General features: G+C 57.0%; 1 protein-coding gene across 2 annotated transcripts in view; it reads right to left on the bottom strand.

The window, feature by feature from the left end:
• BBS4 (Bardet-Biedl syndrome 4) overlaps nt 1–17,573 on the bottom strand; it is a 56,344-nt gene that overhangs the window by 34,373 nt on the left and 4,398 nt on the right. For both annotated transcript variants that reach the window (XM_064157220.1, XM_064157221.1), the window contains exon 2: nt 15,991–16,036. In XM_064157220.1, coding sequence (XP_064013290.1) covers nt 15,991–16,036 — 46 coding nt within the window. The remainder of the gene's footprint in view (nt 1–15,990; nt 16,037–17,573) is intronic.

Genomic DNA, 17,573 nt, shown 5'->3' with positions numbered 1-17,573 from the left:
TCACCTCATTTTGCCCAGCTTGCAAACTGTCATCTGCCTGCAGCACCCCAGTAGCCTCCCTGTGAAAAGCAGAGAGCAGCTGCAGCTCTCCACGGTGGAGAAGGAGCCCAAGAAGACAGTGGAGTTCATCAGACTGAAAGCCAACAGCTCTTCTTCCCCTCCAGCTTAGTGGAAAGACTCTGAGCCCCAGGTCACTCCCTGTATGGCCAGCTTTGCTACCCAGCCTGCAGCTAACTAAACTGGAGCAGCAAGAAGAGCTTGAAGGAGGAGCAGAGAAGCAAAAGATTGAGGAAGACAGAAAGGAGAGGCTGTTATCAGTCCAAAATCCAGAATGGCCTAAGCCAGGCATGAGATACAGCACCAGAAGAGGGCAAAAAGGTCTTCAGAGCAGTAATTAAATTGTGTTTGATCTTTTTGTTCTGCAGCAGCCTCATCATCCTCATCTGTATCCACTGCAGCAGTGGCCAGCAGGATGAGGAAGGGGATTCTGCCCCTCCACACCCATCTGGAGCACTGTGTCCAGCTCTGGAGCCACTATCACAAGAAAGATCTGGAGGTGCTGGAAGGTGTCCACAAGGATGATCAGAGGGCTGGAGCTGCTCTGCTATGGAGACAGACGCTTGGGGCTGTTCAGTCTGGAGAAGGCTCCAAGGAGACCTTATTGTGGCCTTCCAGGATCTGAAGGGGGCTACAAGAAAGCTGGGGAGGGACTTTTTAGGGTGTCAGGTAGGGATAGGACTGGGGGGAGTGGAGCAAAACCAGAAGTGAGTAGGTTCAGATTGGATGTTAGGAGGAATTTCTTCAGCCTGAGGGTAGGGAGAGACTGGCACAGGTTGCCCAGGGACATGGTGGAAGCCTGGATGTGGCTCTGAGCAACCTGCTGTAGCGTGAGGTGTCCCTGCCCATGGCAGAGGGGTTGGAGCTGGAGGGTCCCTGTGGTCTCTTCCAGCCCTGACCATTCTGTGAGGCTGTGGTGGGTACCACACAGATGGGCAAGACCAAACTGTCTCATTTGGCTTCTGACTCAACTGCCCCTTCCCCAGCTCTGGTTAAAGCTGCATGTTGGTTGAGCCTTCAGGGCTGTCCCCAGTTCATGAACAAGAGGCAATGACTTGAGTCTCCCTTGCAACACTTCCTGATCAGGAGAGCTGCACCGAAGAAGAGTTTGGTAGAGTTCATCTTCCCCTAAAGAAAGGAACCTGTCTAAAGACAGAGGCCCACTGGAGTGCAGCCAGAGGCCATGATGCTGCAAGGGCTGGAAGGGACCACAAAGAGGCTGGTGCTGGGCTCTGCTCACAGGGAACCAGTGACAGAACAGGAGGGAATGGCCTCAAGCTGCCACTGGGGAGGTTTAGACTGGATGTGAGGAAGAATTTGTTCCTAGCAAGAGTGGTCAGGGATTGCATTGGGCTGCCCAGGGAGGTGCTGGAGTCACCAACCCTGGGTGTGTTTAAAGGTGGTCTGGATGTGGTGCTTGGGGCTATGGTTTAGGGTGAGCCTTGCAGAGCAGGGATCTGGGCTGGCCTTGGAGACCCTGAGGGGCTTCTCCAACAGGAATGTTTCTGTGACTCTGTGAATTCCCAGCTCAGCCTCCTGGAGACATCTGCTGAGGTTCCTGCCAGGGTGACATTCATCTCCCCTTGCAGTGCCTGGGGAGGGTTTGCTGCCAGGCATGGAGTAGTTCATAGAATGGTTTTGGTTGGAAGGGACCTTAAAAATCTTCCTATTGGGCAATTAGAGCTTAGCTGGGAATTATCACTGCTGTTACTGGTGGGGGTGCACTAGATGATCATTCAAGGTCCCCTCCAGCCCCTGACAGTCTGTGATTCCATCAAACAGGGGGCTCAGATCTAACAGGAGGGTTGTGAAATTGCTGTAAAGAGAGAGGAGGGGAGGGAAAAGGGTCCCAGAAGGCTCCTATTATGGCACCACAGAATGGGTTGGGTTAGAAGAGACCTTCATGATCATCCAATTCCAAGCCCCCTGTCATGGGCAGGAACACCTCCCACCAGCCCAGGTTGCTCAAGGCCTCATCCAACCTGGCCTTCAACATCTCCAGGCAGGGAGCAGCCACAGCCTCCCTGGGCAACCTGTGCCAGTCTCTCCCCACCCTTGCTCCAAAGAATCTCTTCCTCCTCTCCACTCTCAGTCTCCCCTCTCCCAGCTCAAAGCCATTGTCCCTCAGCCTGGCACTGCCAGCCCTTGCCCAAAGTCCCTCCCCAGCTCTCCTGGAGCCCTTTTCAGGCAGCTGTTTTCAGTCCAAAGCAGAGCTCAGTGCTGCCAGAGCCACATTAAACTAACACTGCCAGAGAGAGGAAGGTGAAGTCAAAACCAGCTGTGCACCATCTCCTTTCTGCCTTGAGCTTCACAAGCTGCCAAGGCGAGGAATTAGGCTCCTATTTGTAGCCCCCATGCCAGGGAGGTGCTGAGCAACTCCTGAGCAAGTGGAACTTTCAAACAATGAGGCAGAAGCCCCAGCAGCTCCCATAAAGCAAGGGCAGTGCTGCCAGGGGATTGTGTGTTCCCAGGGAGGGCAGGAATAAGGCACAGGCAGCACTTTTAAGCTCTAATACCAAGGGTTTTAGGTTGCAGACTAACAGGCTGCCTTGAGAGCAGAGGAGCATCCTACAAACTCCTCTCTAGGCTTGTGAACAGAGAATTCAAACCAAAACCCTCCTCCTCCTCCTCCCTCAGACACTCAAAGGCTTTCACTTCTGATACAGTTTTGAGTGGTGCTTGCCCCTCAGCACAAGGATGTTCTCTGCCCCCCCTTTCTTCTGCCTTGGTGTGACCATATCTGGAGGATGGCATCCAGCTCTGGGCTCCCCAGTTCAAGAGGGACAGGGAGATACTAGGGAGTGTCCAATGGAGGTCATGAGGAAGACAGGACAAGAGGCAATGGGTTTGAACTGGCAGAGGGGAGACTGAAACTAGATGGTAGGAAAGGGTTCTTTAGAGTGAGGGTGGTGAGAGACTGGCAGAGGTTGAGGGTGGTGAGACACTGGCACAGGTCTGAGGGTGGTGAGACACTGGCACAGGTTGCCCAGGGAGGTTGTGGAGCACAGAAGCACCCAACGTGATCTTTGATCACGTTGGGTGCTTCTGTGCTCCACAACCTCCCTGCAGCTGTTCAGGACCAGGCTGGATGAGGCCTTGAGCATCCTGTTCTAGTGAGAGGTGACCCTGCCCATGGCAAGGGGGGTTGGAACTGGATGATCTTGAAGGCTCCTTCTAACCCACTGCATGAATCCATGAAGTCTAATATGCTCCACAACCTCCCTGGAGGTGTTCAAGCCCATCTTGGATGAGGCCTTGAGTTGTGGAGTCTCCTAAGCTCCATCTGGATGCATTCCTGTGTGACCTGCCCTGGGTGATCCTGCGAGGGGGGGGGGGTAAGGTTGAACTCAGTGACCCCTTTCAGCCCCCACCTTTCTGTGATTCTATGCTCAAGCCCAACCACTAACCCAGCACTGCCAAATCCACTACACCACGTCCACAAAGCCTTTGAAATCCCTCCAGGGATGATGACTCAACCTCCTCCCCAGGCAGCCTGTTGCAAAGCTGACGCAAAGCGGAGGGATGAAAAGGAGCTCTCTGCTGTCGCCTTTCTCTCTCTTTCATCCCCTTCCCCCTCGGCCTCCCTTTTGCCCATCGCTGCTGGGACCCCTCGCAACCAAGCAACAAACCCACACGGTCCCTCCTTATCTCCACTTGGCTGAGGTCAACGAAACTCAGCACAGCCCACGCCGGTGCTGGCAAGAAAGGCATCATTCGGAGCTCTGATCTTACTACCGAGGAGTAAGAGCTTCGGGAGGCGCCGGGGAAAGGGGAAGGAGGCTGGAAAACAGCAGCAGGCTTCCACCGGAGCCGGGGACACGAAGCAGCATTCCTGACTCTGCACCTCCCCCTGCAGGAAAATTGGCCAAAGCTGGAGGGAAGAGCTCAAAACTGCGCCTAGAAGCTGCCTGAAACACGAGAGGGAAGGAAGACAAAAGGTCGCTTGCTGCCAGCTGACTCAGTGCTCGGCCCTAGAGCCACCAGCTCAGTCCTCACTGCTCGGCCCTAGAGCTGCCAGCTCAGTCCTCACTGCTCGGCCCTAGAGCCGCCAGCTCACACCTCACTGCTCGGCCCTAGAGCTGCCACCTCACACCTCACTGCTCGGCCCTAGAGCCGCCAGCTCACACCTCACTGCTCGGCCCTAGAGCCGCCAGCTCACACCTCACTGCTCAGCCCTAGAGCCACCACCTCACACCTCACTGCTCAGCCCTAGAGCCACCAGCTCACACCTCACTGCTTGGCCCTAGAGCCGCCAGCTCACACCTCACTGCTCGGCCCTAGAGCCACCAGCTGACACCTCACTGCTCAGCCCTAGAGCCACCAGCTCACACCTCACTGCTCAGCCCTAGAGCCACCAGCTCACACCTCACTGCTCAGCCCTAGAGCCACCAGCTGACACCTCACTGCTCAGCCCGACAGCCGCCAGCTGACACCTCACTGCTCAGCCCTAGAGCCGCCAGCTCACACCTCACTGCTCAGCTCTAGAGCCACCAGCTCACACCTCACTGCTCGGCCCTAGAGCCACCAGCTCACACCTCACTGCTCAGCCCTAGAGCTGCCAGCTCACACCTCACTGCTCAGCCCTAGAGCCACCAGCTCACACCTCACTGCTCAGCCCTAGAGCCACCAGCTCACACCTCACTGCTCAGCCCTAGAGCCGCCAGCTCGGTCCTCACTGCTCGGCCCTAGAGCCGCCAGCTCACACCTCACTGCTCGGCCCTAGAGCCGCCAGCTCAGTCCTCACTGCTCAGCCCTAGAGCCACCAGCTCACACCTCACTGCTCAGCCCTAGAGCCACCAGCTCACACCTCACTGCTCAGCCCTAGAGCCGCCAGCTCACACCTCACTGCTCAGCCCTAGAGCCGCCAGCTCACACCTCACTGCTCAGCCCTAGAGCCGCCAGCTCACACCTCACTGCTCAGCCCTAGAGCCACCAGCTCACACCTCACTGCTCAGCCCTAGAGCCGCCAGCTCACACCTCACTGCTCAGCCCTAGAGCCACCAGCTCACACCTCACTGCTCAGCCTGACAGCCGCCAGCTGACACCTCACTGCTCAGCCCTAGAGCCGCCAGCTCAGTCCTCACTGATGGGCCCTAGAGCTGCCAGCTCACACCTCATTGCTCGGCCCTAGAGCCACCAGCTCAGTCCTCACTGCTCAGCCCTAGAGCCACCAGCTCACACCTCACTGCTTGGCCCTAGAGCCGCCAGCTCAGACCTAACCACTCAGCCCTAGAGCCACCAGCTCACACCTCACTGCTCAGCCCGACAGCCGCCAGCTGACACCTCACTGCTCAGCCCTAGAGCCGCCAGCTCAGTCCTCACTGCTCAGCCCTAGAGCCACCAGCTCACACCTCACTGCTCAGCCCTAGAGCTGCCAGCTCACACCTCACTGCTCAGCCCTAGAGCCACCAGCTCACACCTCACTGCTCGGCCCTACAGCCGCCAGCTGACACCTCACTGCTCAGCCCTAGAGCTGCCAGCTCACACCTCACTGCTCAGCCCTAGAGCCACCAGCTCACACCTCACTGCTCAGCCCTAGAGCCACCAGCTCACACCTCACTGCTCAGCCCTAGAGCTGCCAGCTCACACCTCACTGCTTGGCCCTAGAGCCGCCAGCTCACACCTCACTGCTTGGCCCTAGAGCCACCAGCTCAGTCCTCAGTGCTCAGCCCTAGAGCCACCAGCTCACACCTCACTGCTTGGCCCTAGAGCCGCCAGCTCACACCTCACTGCTTGGCCCTACAGCTGCCAGCTCACACCTCACTGCTCGGCCCTAGAGGCACAGCTGACACCTCACTGCTCGGCCCTAGAGCCACCAGCTCACACCTCACTGCTCGGCCCTAGAGCCGCCAGCTCACACCTCACTGCTCGGCCCTAGAGCCACCAGCTGACACCTCACTGCTCAGCCCTAGAGCCACCAGCTCACACCTCACTGCTCAGCCCTAGAGCCGCCAGCTCACACCTCACTGCTCAGCCCTAGAGCCACCAGCTCACACCTCACTGCTCGGCCCTAGAGCCACCAGCTCACACCTCACTGCTCGGCCCTAGAGCCACCAGCTCACACCTCACTGCTCAGCCCTAGAGCCACCAGCTCACACCTCACTGCTCAGCCCTAGAGCCGCCAGCTCACACCTCACTGCTGGGCCCTAGAGCCGCCAGCTCACACCTCACTGCTCGGCCCTAGAGGCACAGCTGACACCTCACTGCTTGGCCCTAGAGCCACCAGCTCAGTCCTCACTGCTCGGCCCTAGAGCCGCCAGCTCAGTCCTCACTGCTTGGCCCTACAGCCGCCAGCTCACACCTCACTGCTCGGCCCTAGAGGCACAGCTCACACCTCACTGCTCGGCCCTAGAGCCGCCAGCTCACACCTCACTGCTCGGCCCTAGAGCCGCCAGCTCACATCTCACTGCTCAGCCCTAGAGCCGCCAGCTCACACCTCACTGCTCAGCCCTAGAGCCACCAGCTCAGTCCTCACTGCTCGGCCCTAGAGCCGCCAGCTCAGTCCTCACTGCTCGGCCCTAGAGCCGCCAGCTCACACCTCACTGCTCGGCCCTAGAGGCACAGCTCACACCTCACTGCTCGGCCCTAGAGCTGCTAGCTCACATCTCACTGCTCAGCCCTAGAGCCACCAGCTCACACCTCACTGCTTGGCCCTGACTTCAGACACTCCAGCTCTGAGTCTGCCCACGTGAAAGTGCTTTTGTCTACAAGACAAACACCTGAACTGATTATCCACAGAGTCACAGACTCACAGCATGGCTCAGGTTGAAGGGCACCTCAGAGATCATCTACTCCAAGCTCCCTGCCATCGGCAGAGCCACCTCTCAACCTACCCAGGCTGCCCAAGGCCTCATCCAACCTAAACTTGAACACCTGCAGGCAGGAGGCAGCCACAGCCTCCCTTGGGCAACCCATTCCAGAGTCTCACCACCCTCACGCTGCAGAACTGCTTCCTCAGCTCCAGTCTAACCCTGCTCTGCCTCAGCTTCAAACCATTCCCCCTTGGCCTGTGTCCAGACACCCTTAGAAAAAGTCTCTCTGCAGCCTTCCTGCAGGATCCCTTCAGATACTGGAAGGGAGCTCTGAGTCTTCTCCTCTCCAGGCTGAACACCTCCAGCTGCCTCAGCCTATCCCCACAGGGAAGGTGCTCTTCTGCCCATCCTTGTGGCCCTCCTCCGGACTCACTCCAGCTGGAGACCCCAGAAGTGGACACAGCATTCAGGGTGAGGTCTTCTAGTGTGTGCTGCTGGAGCTTAACCCTAAGGCAAAGTGGGGAAATCTGTAAACAAACACACGCTTGGCACCTCCTTAAACTTGGCAGAGAGGCTGCCAGCAGCAGCCAGCAGGGAAATCTCTGAGGCAGGTGAGACAGCACTCTGCAATCCTGGCTGCAGTGGAGGAGAGGGGAGGGAGCTAGAGACACGAACAGAGGCCGTTGGACTCATCACCACTTCAGCAAGCATCCCCTTGCGCCTCTTTGCTCCACCCTGCTCTGCCCTGCTGAGACCCCCACCTGCAGCACTGCCTCCGGCTGAAGAAGGACAGGGAGCTGCTGGAAAGGGCCCAGAGGAGGGCTGGAGAACCTCCCCCTCTTGTGCTGGGGGCACCAGCACTGGACACGGATCAGCTGAGACTGCTTCTGCGTCAGGGATGCCTCAGCTCAGACAGATGCACTCCAGCACGCCTGAGCGTGCCCCTGACAGCTCCCACAGCACGAGTCTGCCACTCAGCACAGGAGCTGCCAGTTCCCCTGGGAGCAGCCAGCCAGCAAACCCGAGGCTGAGTGCTGCAAACCACAGGAGAGCCCTGCCTACCACCCAGGACTGGCAAAGGAACTGCCAAACATAAAGGTACCAGGGGAAATGTGGCAGGAGGTGGCAGCTGGACAGCCTCTAGAGCTGAGCTGCTACGCTTCACCCTTCCCCTGATCCTAATCCAGCCTCATATTTGCTCCTGACACCCAACTGCAGTGGCTCTCTACAAGAGGTGGCACTTTCGTGGCACTTATGACATCAGGAGGAGGCTGAAGCCCAGGCACAGACTTTCCTCTCCACACAGGACTCCCTGCTCCTGCAGTCCCACAGCTCAGTGACCCACAGAGGAGGGCAGAGCTGTGCCAGCACCACTGGGCTGCTATCCAGAGGACAAGATGAGATGCTCTGCTGAGACCACACCTGCAGCACTGCATCCAGCTCTGCTCTCCCCAGCATAAAAGGGACATAGAACAGCTGGAGAGGGTCCAGAGGAGGCCACAAAGACGATCAGAGGGCTGAAGAGTCTCCCTCATTGGGACAGGTTGGGAAGGTTGGGGCTGTTCAGGCTGGAGAAGGCTGCATGGAGACCTCAGAGCAGCCTGCCAGACAAAGGGGCTCCAGAAGAGCTGGGGAAGGACTGTGGACAAGGGCTGGAAGTGCCAGGACAAGGAATAATGGCTTTGAGCTGGGAGAGGGGAGATTGAGACTGAAGATGAGGAAGAAATTCTTGCTGGTGAAGGTGGTTGGACACTGGCAGAGGTTGAGGATGGTGAGACACTGGCACAGGTTGAGAGTGCTGAGACACTGGCACAGGTTGCCCAGGGAGGTCGTGGAGCACAGAAGCACCCAATGTGATCTTTGATCACATTGGGTGCTTCTGTGCTCCACGACCTCCCTGGAGGTGTCCAGGACCAGGCTGGATGAAACCTTGAGCAACCTGCTCTAGTGGGAGCTGTCCCTGCCTATGGCACAGGGGGGTTGGAACTGGCTGATCCTTGAGGTCCCTTCCAACCTAACCCATTTCATGGTTGTCTATGGTCTCCCCCAGCCACAACATTCCCCCTAAGGCATCTCCTCTCTGGCACACTTAAAAACATGAATGTCTTTAACTCAAGGAGGGGGTTGGGTTTTATCAGGGTTGCTCAGGCAGCTCCTCTCTTCCCAGCTCAAAGGCAGCTTTGCAGGCAGCTCAAAGCAGGGATTTATATTGACTTCAGGAACTGTATCAGGAGCTGAGAAATGATCAGCTCTGCAAGTGCCCCAAATCACCTCCTCAGGGCACCGAGGAGCCAGAATCACAGAACCACTCTTTGACATAGTCCAGTCCAAACCTTCTCTAACTCCGCCAAGTCCACTGCTAACCCTTGGCACTCAGCACCTCATCTACACACCTGTGAAACACCTCCAGGGGTGGGCATTCAAGCATCTCCCTGGGCAGCCTGAGCCAGTCCTTGAAAACCCTTTCAGTGTGGAAGTTTCTTCCAATGTCCAACCTAAACCTCTCCTGGTACAACTTGAGGCCATTTCCTCTTGTCCTATCGCTTGTTCCTTGAGAGAAGAGACCAATCTCACCTGTTTCCAACCTCCTTTCAGGGAGTTGTGCAGAGGCAGAAGTCTCCCCTTAGCCTCCTCTTCTCCAGACTAAGCAGCTCCAGAAGCCTCAGTCACAGAAACAGAGAATTAAGCAGGTTGGAAGAGAGCTCCAAGCTCACCCAGCCCAACCTAGCACCCAGCCCTGGCCAATCATAGAATCAAGCAGGTTGGAAGAGAGCTCCAAGCTCATCCAGCCCAACCTAGCACCGAGCCCTGGCCAACCAACCAGACCATGGCACTGAGTGCCCCAGCCAGGCTTGGCTGCAACACCCCCAGTAATCCTCACCAGCCCTGTTCTCCAGAGCCTTCCCAATCCAGCTTCATTGCCTTTCTCTGGACAGACAGTTTGGTCTTGCCCACCTGTGTGGTACCCACCACAGCCTCACAGAATGGTCAGGGCTGGGAGGGACCACAAGGAGCAGCCAGCTCCAACCCCCCTGCCATGGGCAGGGACACCTCATACTAGAGCAGGCTGCTCAGAGCCACATCCAGCCTGGCCTTAAACACCTCCAGGGATGAGGCTTCCACCACCTCCCTGGGCAACCTGTGCCAGGCTCTCACTACCCTCAGGCTGAAGAAATTCCTCCTAACATCCAATCTGAATCTCCCCACTTCCAGTTTTGCTCCATTCCCCCCAGTCCTATCCCTGCCTGACAGCCTAAAAAGTCCCTCCCCAGCTTTCTTGTAGCCCACTTCAGATACTGGAAGGCCACAATAAGGTCTCCTCAGAGCCTTCTCTCCAGACTGAACAGGGCCAAGAGCATCCTGGGCTGGCTCAGGAGCAATGTGGGCAGCAGGACAAGGGAGGTTATTCTGGCCCTGTGCTCAGCACTGCTCAGGCCACCCCTGCAGTGCTGTGTCCAGCTCTGGGCTCCTCCATTGCAGAGAGCTGTTGAGGTGCTGGAAGGTGTTTGGAGAAGGGCAGCAAGGCTGGGGAGGGGCCTGGAGCACAGCCCTGTGAGGAGAGGCTGAGGGAGCTGGGGGGGGTGCAGCCTGCAGCAGAGGAGGCTCAGGGCAGAGCTCATTGCTGCCTGCAGCTGCCTGCAGGGAGGCTGTAGCCAGCTGGGGTTGGGCTCTGCTGCCAGGCAGCCAGCAGCAGAAGAAGGGGACCCAGGCTGAAGCTGTGGCAGGGCAGGTCTGGGCTGGCTGTGAGGAGGAAGTTCCTGGCAGAGAGAGTGATTGGCACTGGAATGGGCTGCCCAGGGAGGTGGTGGAGTGGCTGTGGCTGGAGGTGTTGCAGCCAAGCCTGGCTGGGGCACTTAGTGCCATGTTCTGGTTGGTTGGGCAGGGCTGGGTGCTAGGTTGGGCTGGATGAGCCTCTTCCAACCTGCCTGATTCTGAGTCTATGGTTCTAATAAGCCATCACTCTGCCTCAGCACATCTCAGGTCTGATATTTGTGTGCAAAGCCAAATGGGTTCCAAATGGCTGCATTAAGCTCAGAACTGTTGTTAGACTCACCTGAGCTCAGAACTTCACCTCTAAACACTTTGGGGCTTTTTTACCCTTGATAAAGGGAAATAAATTCCTGCTCCATAAAGCCCAGCAACAGAAGCTGGTAAAAGCACTTCAGCACAGCAGCATCAGACACTCTGCTCTGTGTGGCCAAGGGGAGTGGGGAGCTGGGAGGCAGCCTATCTCCATCCCAAACCAGGAAGGCATTTAGGAGAGCATCTGATGACTTCCAATGCATCAGGCGGATTCAGAGCCCAGCTGTGCAGCTTGACTTTAACTCTACACTGCTCCAAGGAGCAGAGCTCCCTTCCTTCTACCATCAGTTGCTTGGGGACAAAGCATCAAGATGGGCACAGCATCAATAAAGGGAGCTGGTTTTCAGAGCAGCAATCCCCATGGGCTGTGGGGAGGAGGAAGGGTTAAAGGACAAAATAATGAATGGTTTGAGCTGAGAAAGTGTCAGCTGCTGAATGATGGTCGTGACCAAATGCTGCTACAGGAGGCTCCCAGGGGGTTGCCTTCTGCTGGTTCCTTTAATTCAGCCTGCTAGAGGTGGAGATTTCCAACCTGACTGTGCTCTGCAGGGCTCTTCCCCACAACCTCCTCCAGACCCTCTCCGAGCTTCTTGAAGGCTCATCCTCTACTTTGGGCTGGCCTGGCAGCAGGACAGCCTCTTCCAAATCCCAACCTTTCAGCTTACATGACCTAAAAGCCACACAGCCCTGACAGCAGCTAGGTCTGTCCCTCAAAGCTCATTGCAGTTCTCAGCCAAGACCATGCAGTCCAACCAACAACCCAACCCCACCGTGGCCACCAAACCGTGGCCCCAGGTGCCACAAGCTTCTGGAACACCTCCAGGCATGGGGACTCCACCACCTCCCTGGGCAGCCTCTGCCAACCCCTAAATGCTCCTGCACCAAAGAAATTCTTGCTCATCTCCAACCTAACCCTCCCCTGGCACAGTTTCAGGCCAGCTCCACCTGAGACTAGGCAGAAGAGCCCAACCCCACCTCACTGCAACCTCCTTTCAGGGAGTTGTAAAGAGTAATGAGGTCTCCCTCAGCCTCCAATCCCAGCTCCCCAGCCTTGCTCTCCAGACCCTTCCCCAGCTTTGTTGCCCTTCTCTGGACCTGCTCCAGCTCCTCCTGTTCTTGTAGAGAGGGGCACAAAACTGAGCCCAGCACTCCCAGTGCAGTGGGGGCAATCACTTCCCTGCTCCTGCTGGCTGCACCATTGCTGATCCAGGCCAGGATGCTGATGGCCTTCTTGGCCACCTGGGCACACTGTTGGCTCATCTTCAGCTGCTGCCAACCAGCACCCCCAGGCCCTTTTCTGCACAAGGAGGCACTTCATTGGCTCTCTGCAAAAACCCAACTGAATGAAAGCCCACAGCTGCCATGGCAGGTTGCTGCTGTCCCCTCCTGCCAGGCTCCACAAAAGCAGAGGAGTCACCACCTTTGTCTCCTGCTCTCCTCTCCTGTGTGCCCCCAGCATCACAGCCAGGCAGTAAGGACACTGTTACCTCACTGCCTGTTGCAAAGCTTCCTGCTGCCCTCATTTCCTAGAGATTAGCCAGCAGGCAGCTCAAAGCAGCTTTTGCCCACTGCATGAAAGGCAGCAGAGCCAAAGAGTAACTGGAAGAGCAGAAAGGCTTCTGCGTCTCAGAACATCCCCAGGGGTGCCAGGCACTGAAGATGCCTCAGCTTCCCCCAACAGGCAGAAAGCACAACTACAGAAGTCACTGCCTAGAGAGTTCTTTGCCTTCTCCACAGTTAATTCTGAGCTAAGTGCTATGTTGGAAGAAAAGAGAGATCCAGGGCCACAAAGAACTGCATTCCACTGGCTGCTTTCTCCCCTTTGGCATGCAGCTGGAGGAACAGCAAAGCCAAATGAAGGGGCTGGAAGAAACATTGGCTGGAGATGGAGACAAAGCCACTCCTTGCCAGCCTGGGACTTGCAACATGACAACCTGAAGAAGTGCTGGTGGCACCTTCTAAAGCAGCACCCACCCAGCTGGCTTCAGGGCTCTCCATGCAAAATGCTGAGCAGGAGAGGAAGCTCCTCCTAGACAGCCTTGAAGAGAGGGCCATGAGGAGGGGGCCAGGGAGAGAGGGAGCAGGGAGAGAGGGATCATTTCTCAAGCAGTAGGCATGATTCACAGATTCATGGAATGGGTTGGATTGGAAGAGACCTTCAACATCATCCAGTTCCAATCCCCTGCCATGGGCAGGGACATCTCCCACCAGCCCAGGTTGCTCAAGGTCTCATCCAGCCTGGTCTTCAGCACCTTCAGGCCAGGGGAATCCACAACTTCCCTGAGCAACCTGTGCCAGTGTCTCCCCATCCTCACTGTAAAGAATTTCTCCCTCATCTCCACTCTCACTCTCCCCTCTCCCAGCTCAGAGCCACTATCCCTCATCTTGGCACTCCCACCCCTTGTCCAAAGTCCCTCCCCAGCTCTCCTGCAGCCCCCTTCAGGTACTGGAAGGCTGCTCTTGGCAAACACCATCAGCAGGTGGGACCTGCACAATGAGGCAGAACAAGCTGGGGGGTACAGAGGATGAGGAGAGATCAGCATCATAACCTTTAAAGAAAAGGGTGGAGAGCAACCACCTCACTAAGGTGGCAAGAGGCAACAAGCACAAAATACAACACAGCAGGTTCCACCTAAACATGAAGAGAAACTTCCCTGAGGTGCCAGAGCCCTGGAGCAGGCTGCCCTGAGAAGTTGTGGAGTCTCCTTCTCTGAAGAGATTCCAACCCCACCTGGACGTTGTGAACCTGGGCAAGCTGCTGTAGATGCCCCTGCTTCAGCACGGGGGCTGGAGTGGATGATGTCCAGAGGTGCCTCTCATCCACACCAGGAGGGGATTCTGCAGAGCAGGTGCACCATGCTCCAGGACAGCACAGTTAACACTGTGTGTGCACCTGGAAGCCTTGGGGTCTTTATTTACATACTGACTGGCCATGGTGGTCTCAGGCTGATGCTTGGACTTGCTGATTTTGGAGGTCTTTCCCAACCAAGACAATTCTGTGCTTCAGTGATTGCATGCTGGACAAAATCCAGTCCACCACTAAGAGTCCTTTTGTCCCCCACCCTTTAGCTCTTGCTGAGTACTGCTCAGATCCCCTCTAGGGTTGCTCTGCTGCAGATTCTCAGCCCCAGGGCTCTCAGTCTTTCATAGAATCACAGAATCCAGCAGGTTGGAAGAGAGCTCCAAGCTCAGCCAGCCCAACCTAGCACCCAGCCCTGCCCAACCAACCAGACCATGGCACTAAGTGCCCCAGCCAGGCTTGGCTGCAACACCTCCAGCCACAGCCACTCCACCACCTCCCTGGGCAGCCCATTCCAATGCCAATCACTCTCTCTGCCAGGAACTTCCTCCTCACAGCCAGCCTGAACCTGCCCTGCCACAGCTTCAGCCTGGGTCCCCTTCTTCTGCTGCTGGCTGCCTGGCAGCAGAGCCCAACCCCAGCTGGCTACAGCCTCCCTGCAGGCAGCTGCAGGCAGCAATGAGCTCTGCCCTGAGCCTCCTCTGCTGCAGGCTGCACCCCCCCAGCTCCCTCAGCCTCTCCTCACAGGGCTGTGCTCCAGGCCCCTCCCCAGCCTTGCTGCCCTTCTCCAAACACCTTCCAGCACCTCAGCAGCTCTCTGCAATGCAGGAGCCCAGAGCTGGACACAGCACTGCAGGGGTGGCCTGAGCAGTGCTGAGCACAGGGGCACAAGAACCTCCCTTGTCCTGCTGCCCACACTGCTCCTGAGCCAGCCCAGGATGCCATTGGCTCTGCTGCCCACCTGGGCACTGCTGCCTCCTCTGCAGCTCCTCTCTGCCACCACCCCCAGCTCCCTCTCTGCCTGCCTGCTCTCAGCCACTCTGGCCCCAGCCTCTAGTGCTGCTTGGGGTTGTTGTGGCCAGAGTGTAGAACCCTGCCCTTGGCCTTGTTCAGTCTCATCCCCTTGGCCTCTGCCCACCCATGCAGCCTGGCCAGGTCCCTCTGCAGATGTTCCAGGCCCCTTAGCAGCTTTGCTGCCTCTCCTGGACTCTCTCCACACTTTCCCTGTCTCTCTTGAATGGGGGAGCCCAGAACTGAGCACAGTACTACAGATGTGGCCTCCCTAGGGCAGAGTAGAGTGGGAGGAGAAAGTCCCTTGACCTGCTGGCCACATCTTTACACCTGCTCACCAAGGCAGCCACACTGTGTGTGTCCTGCCTTCTTCACTGGGGCAGAGTGAAGGGGCAGCAGATCCTGCCTTGACCTGCTGGCCACTTTCTTCTCAGTGCACTTCATAAAACACTTCAGAAGGGGAAATCCACACACCAAAAAAAACCCCAAACCTCACTGTAATTAGGCACAAAAGACTTCAGAGTAATCAGAGCCATGTGAGGAAGCTGAGCTGGGACAGTCAATTTGCAAGAGCAGGGCAAAAGGGGAAAGGAGAGGCTGCCAGGACAGATCCTGCTGCAGGCTTTAGTGGATCTCTCACAAAGCAGCAGATTTGTGTCAAGTGTTTAGAAGTGGTAAACTGAAGCTGTTCCTGCTGCAGGTTCAGCCAAGACTTCAGAACACCTCAGAGCCAATGACCTCTCCCTTTCAGTGTGAAGACAAAGTAAGCAAACCCAAACGGTTCACAGTCAAAGGAGCTGCAGGCTGACCAGTCTGACCCCACCTGCACACTCCTCTCACTTCAAACCTCAGCAAATGCAATGGGGATGCTCTTGGGAAACAAATATTTGGGCTCTTCCCTCTGCCAAGCAAGGAGACACAACGTTTGTTTCCCAGGAGCATTTCTACAGCCAGACATCGCTCTGAAGAGCTTCCAACAAACAAACTCCTTTTAATACTCAAGAAGATAAATGAGTAGCAAAGGCAGCAGCAGCCCAAGGAGTGTGTGCACAAGAAAGCAAAGAGGCTGTCGGATGATAAGCAAACACCAAGCAGGCTGTAGGTCAGCCAGCAACAGCACAGTGATCAGACAGACCCAAGGAACAAGGACTTGTGCCCAGCAGCTCCAAGCCTGGATGCTCTCCTCTTTGCCCCTGGGTGTTTGTGTCCTACCAAACAGCTGCACACAGCAGAAACAAGCCTTGAAACCAGCCTGCCCCTGAAATAAAATCATCTCTGCAAACATACCTTTTTTAGGACGAGGTTTTGGAGGCTCTGTGGCTGCTGGGGAGATCTGAAAAGACAGCAAAGAGCAGCAGTAAATCCATCAGGTAAGGCCTCGTGGGTCACAGGCAGTGTTCACCAGGGCTCGGAGCTGGAGCCTCTTCAACATCTTTATCAGTGATCTGGACCAGGGGATCAAGGCAGCCTCAGCCAGACAATAGGTGACACCAAGCTGGGTGGCAGTGTGGATCTACCCAAAGGTGGGAAGGATCTACAGAGGGACCTGGCCAGGCTGGATTGATGGGCCAAGGGCAAAGGGATGAGGTTCAACAAGGCCAAGTGCTGCGGGCCACAGCGAGCCAAGGAACGCTCCAGGCAGAGTGGATGGACACTGCCTGGTGGAAAAGGCCCTGGGGGAGTGGGCTGGCAGCAGCTGAAGATGAGCCAGGCTGTGCCCAGGTGGCCAAGAAGGACACCAGCATCCTGCCTTGCATCAGCAACGGTGTGGCCAGCAGGAGCAGAGCAGGGATTGTTCTCCTGCACTCAGCACTGGGCAGGCCACACCTTGCGTGTTGGGCGCAGTTTTGGACCCCTCACTCCAAGAAGGACATTGAGGGGCTGGAGCAGGGCAAGGAGAAGAGCAAAGCTGGTTTAAACCAGCTGGCTTCAACCAAAGCAGAACTCTTGTGAGGAGCAGCTGAGGGAACAGGGGTGGTTCAGCCTGGGGAAGCGGAGGCTGAGGTGAGACCTCGTTGCTCTCTACAGCTCCCTGAAAGGAGGCTGGAGCAAAGTGAGGCTTGGTCTCTTCTCTCAAGGAACAGGTGACAGGACAGGAGGCCTCAAGTTGCACCAAGGGAGGTTTACATTGGCCAAGAGAAACAAAATCTTCCCTAAAAGGAATCTCATAGAATCAAACAGGTTGGAAGAGAGCTCCAAGCTCACCCAGCCCAGCCTAGCACCCAGCCCTGCCCAACCAACCAGACCATGGCACTAAGTGCCCCAGCCAGGCTTGGCTGCAACACCTCCAGCCACAGCCACTCCACCACCTCCCTGGGCAGCCCATTCCAATGCCAATCACTCTCTCTGCCAGCAACTTCCTCCTCACAGCCAGCCCAGACCTGCCCTACCACAGCTTCAGCCTGGGTCCCCTTCTTCTGCTGCTGGCTGCCTGGCAGCAGAGCCCAACCCCAGCTGGCTACAGCCTCCCTGCAGGCAGCTGCAGGCAGCAATGAGCTCTGCCCTGAGCCTCCTCTGCTGCAGGCTGCACCCCCCCAGCTCCCTCAGCCTCTCCTCACAGGGCTGTGCTCCAGGCCCCTCCCCAGCCTTGCTGCCCTTCTCCAAACACCTTCCAGCACCTCAGCATCTCTCTTGAACTGAGGGGCCCAGAACTGGACACAGCACTGCAGGGGTGGCCTGAGCAGTGCTGAGCACAGGGGCACAAGAACCTCCCTTGTCCTGCTGCCCACACTGCTCCTCAGCCAGCCCAGGATGCCATTGGCTCTGCTGCCCACCTGGGCACTGCTGCCTCCTCTGCAGCTCCTCTCTGCCAGCACCCCCAGCTCCCTCTCTGCCTGCCTGCTCTCAGCCACTCTGGCCCCAGCCTCTAG

The sequence above is a fragment of the Pogoniulus pusillus genome, chromosome 17 (assembly GCF_015220805.1).
Source record: "Pogoniulus pusillus isolate bPogPus1 chromosome 17, bPogPus1.pri, whole genome shotgun sequence".
Classification (NCBI taxonomy): domain Eukaryota; kingdom Metazoa; phylum Chordata; class Aves; order Piciformes; family Lybiidae; genus Pogoniulus; species Pogoniulus pusillus.
This window is presented reverse-complemented; position numbering and strand designations above follow the sequence as displayed.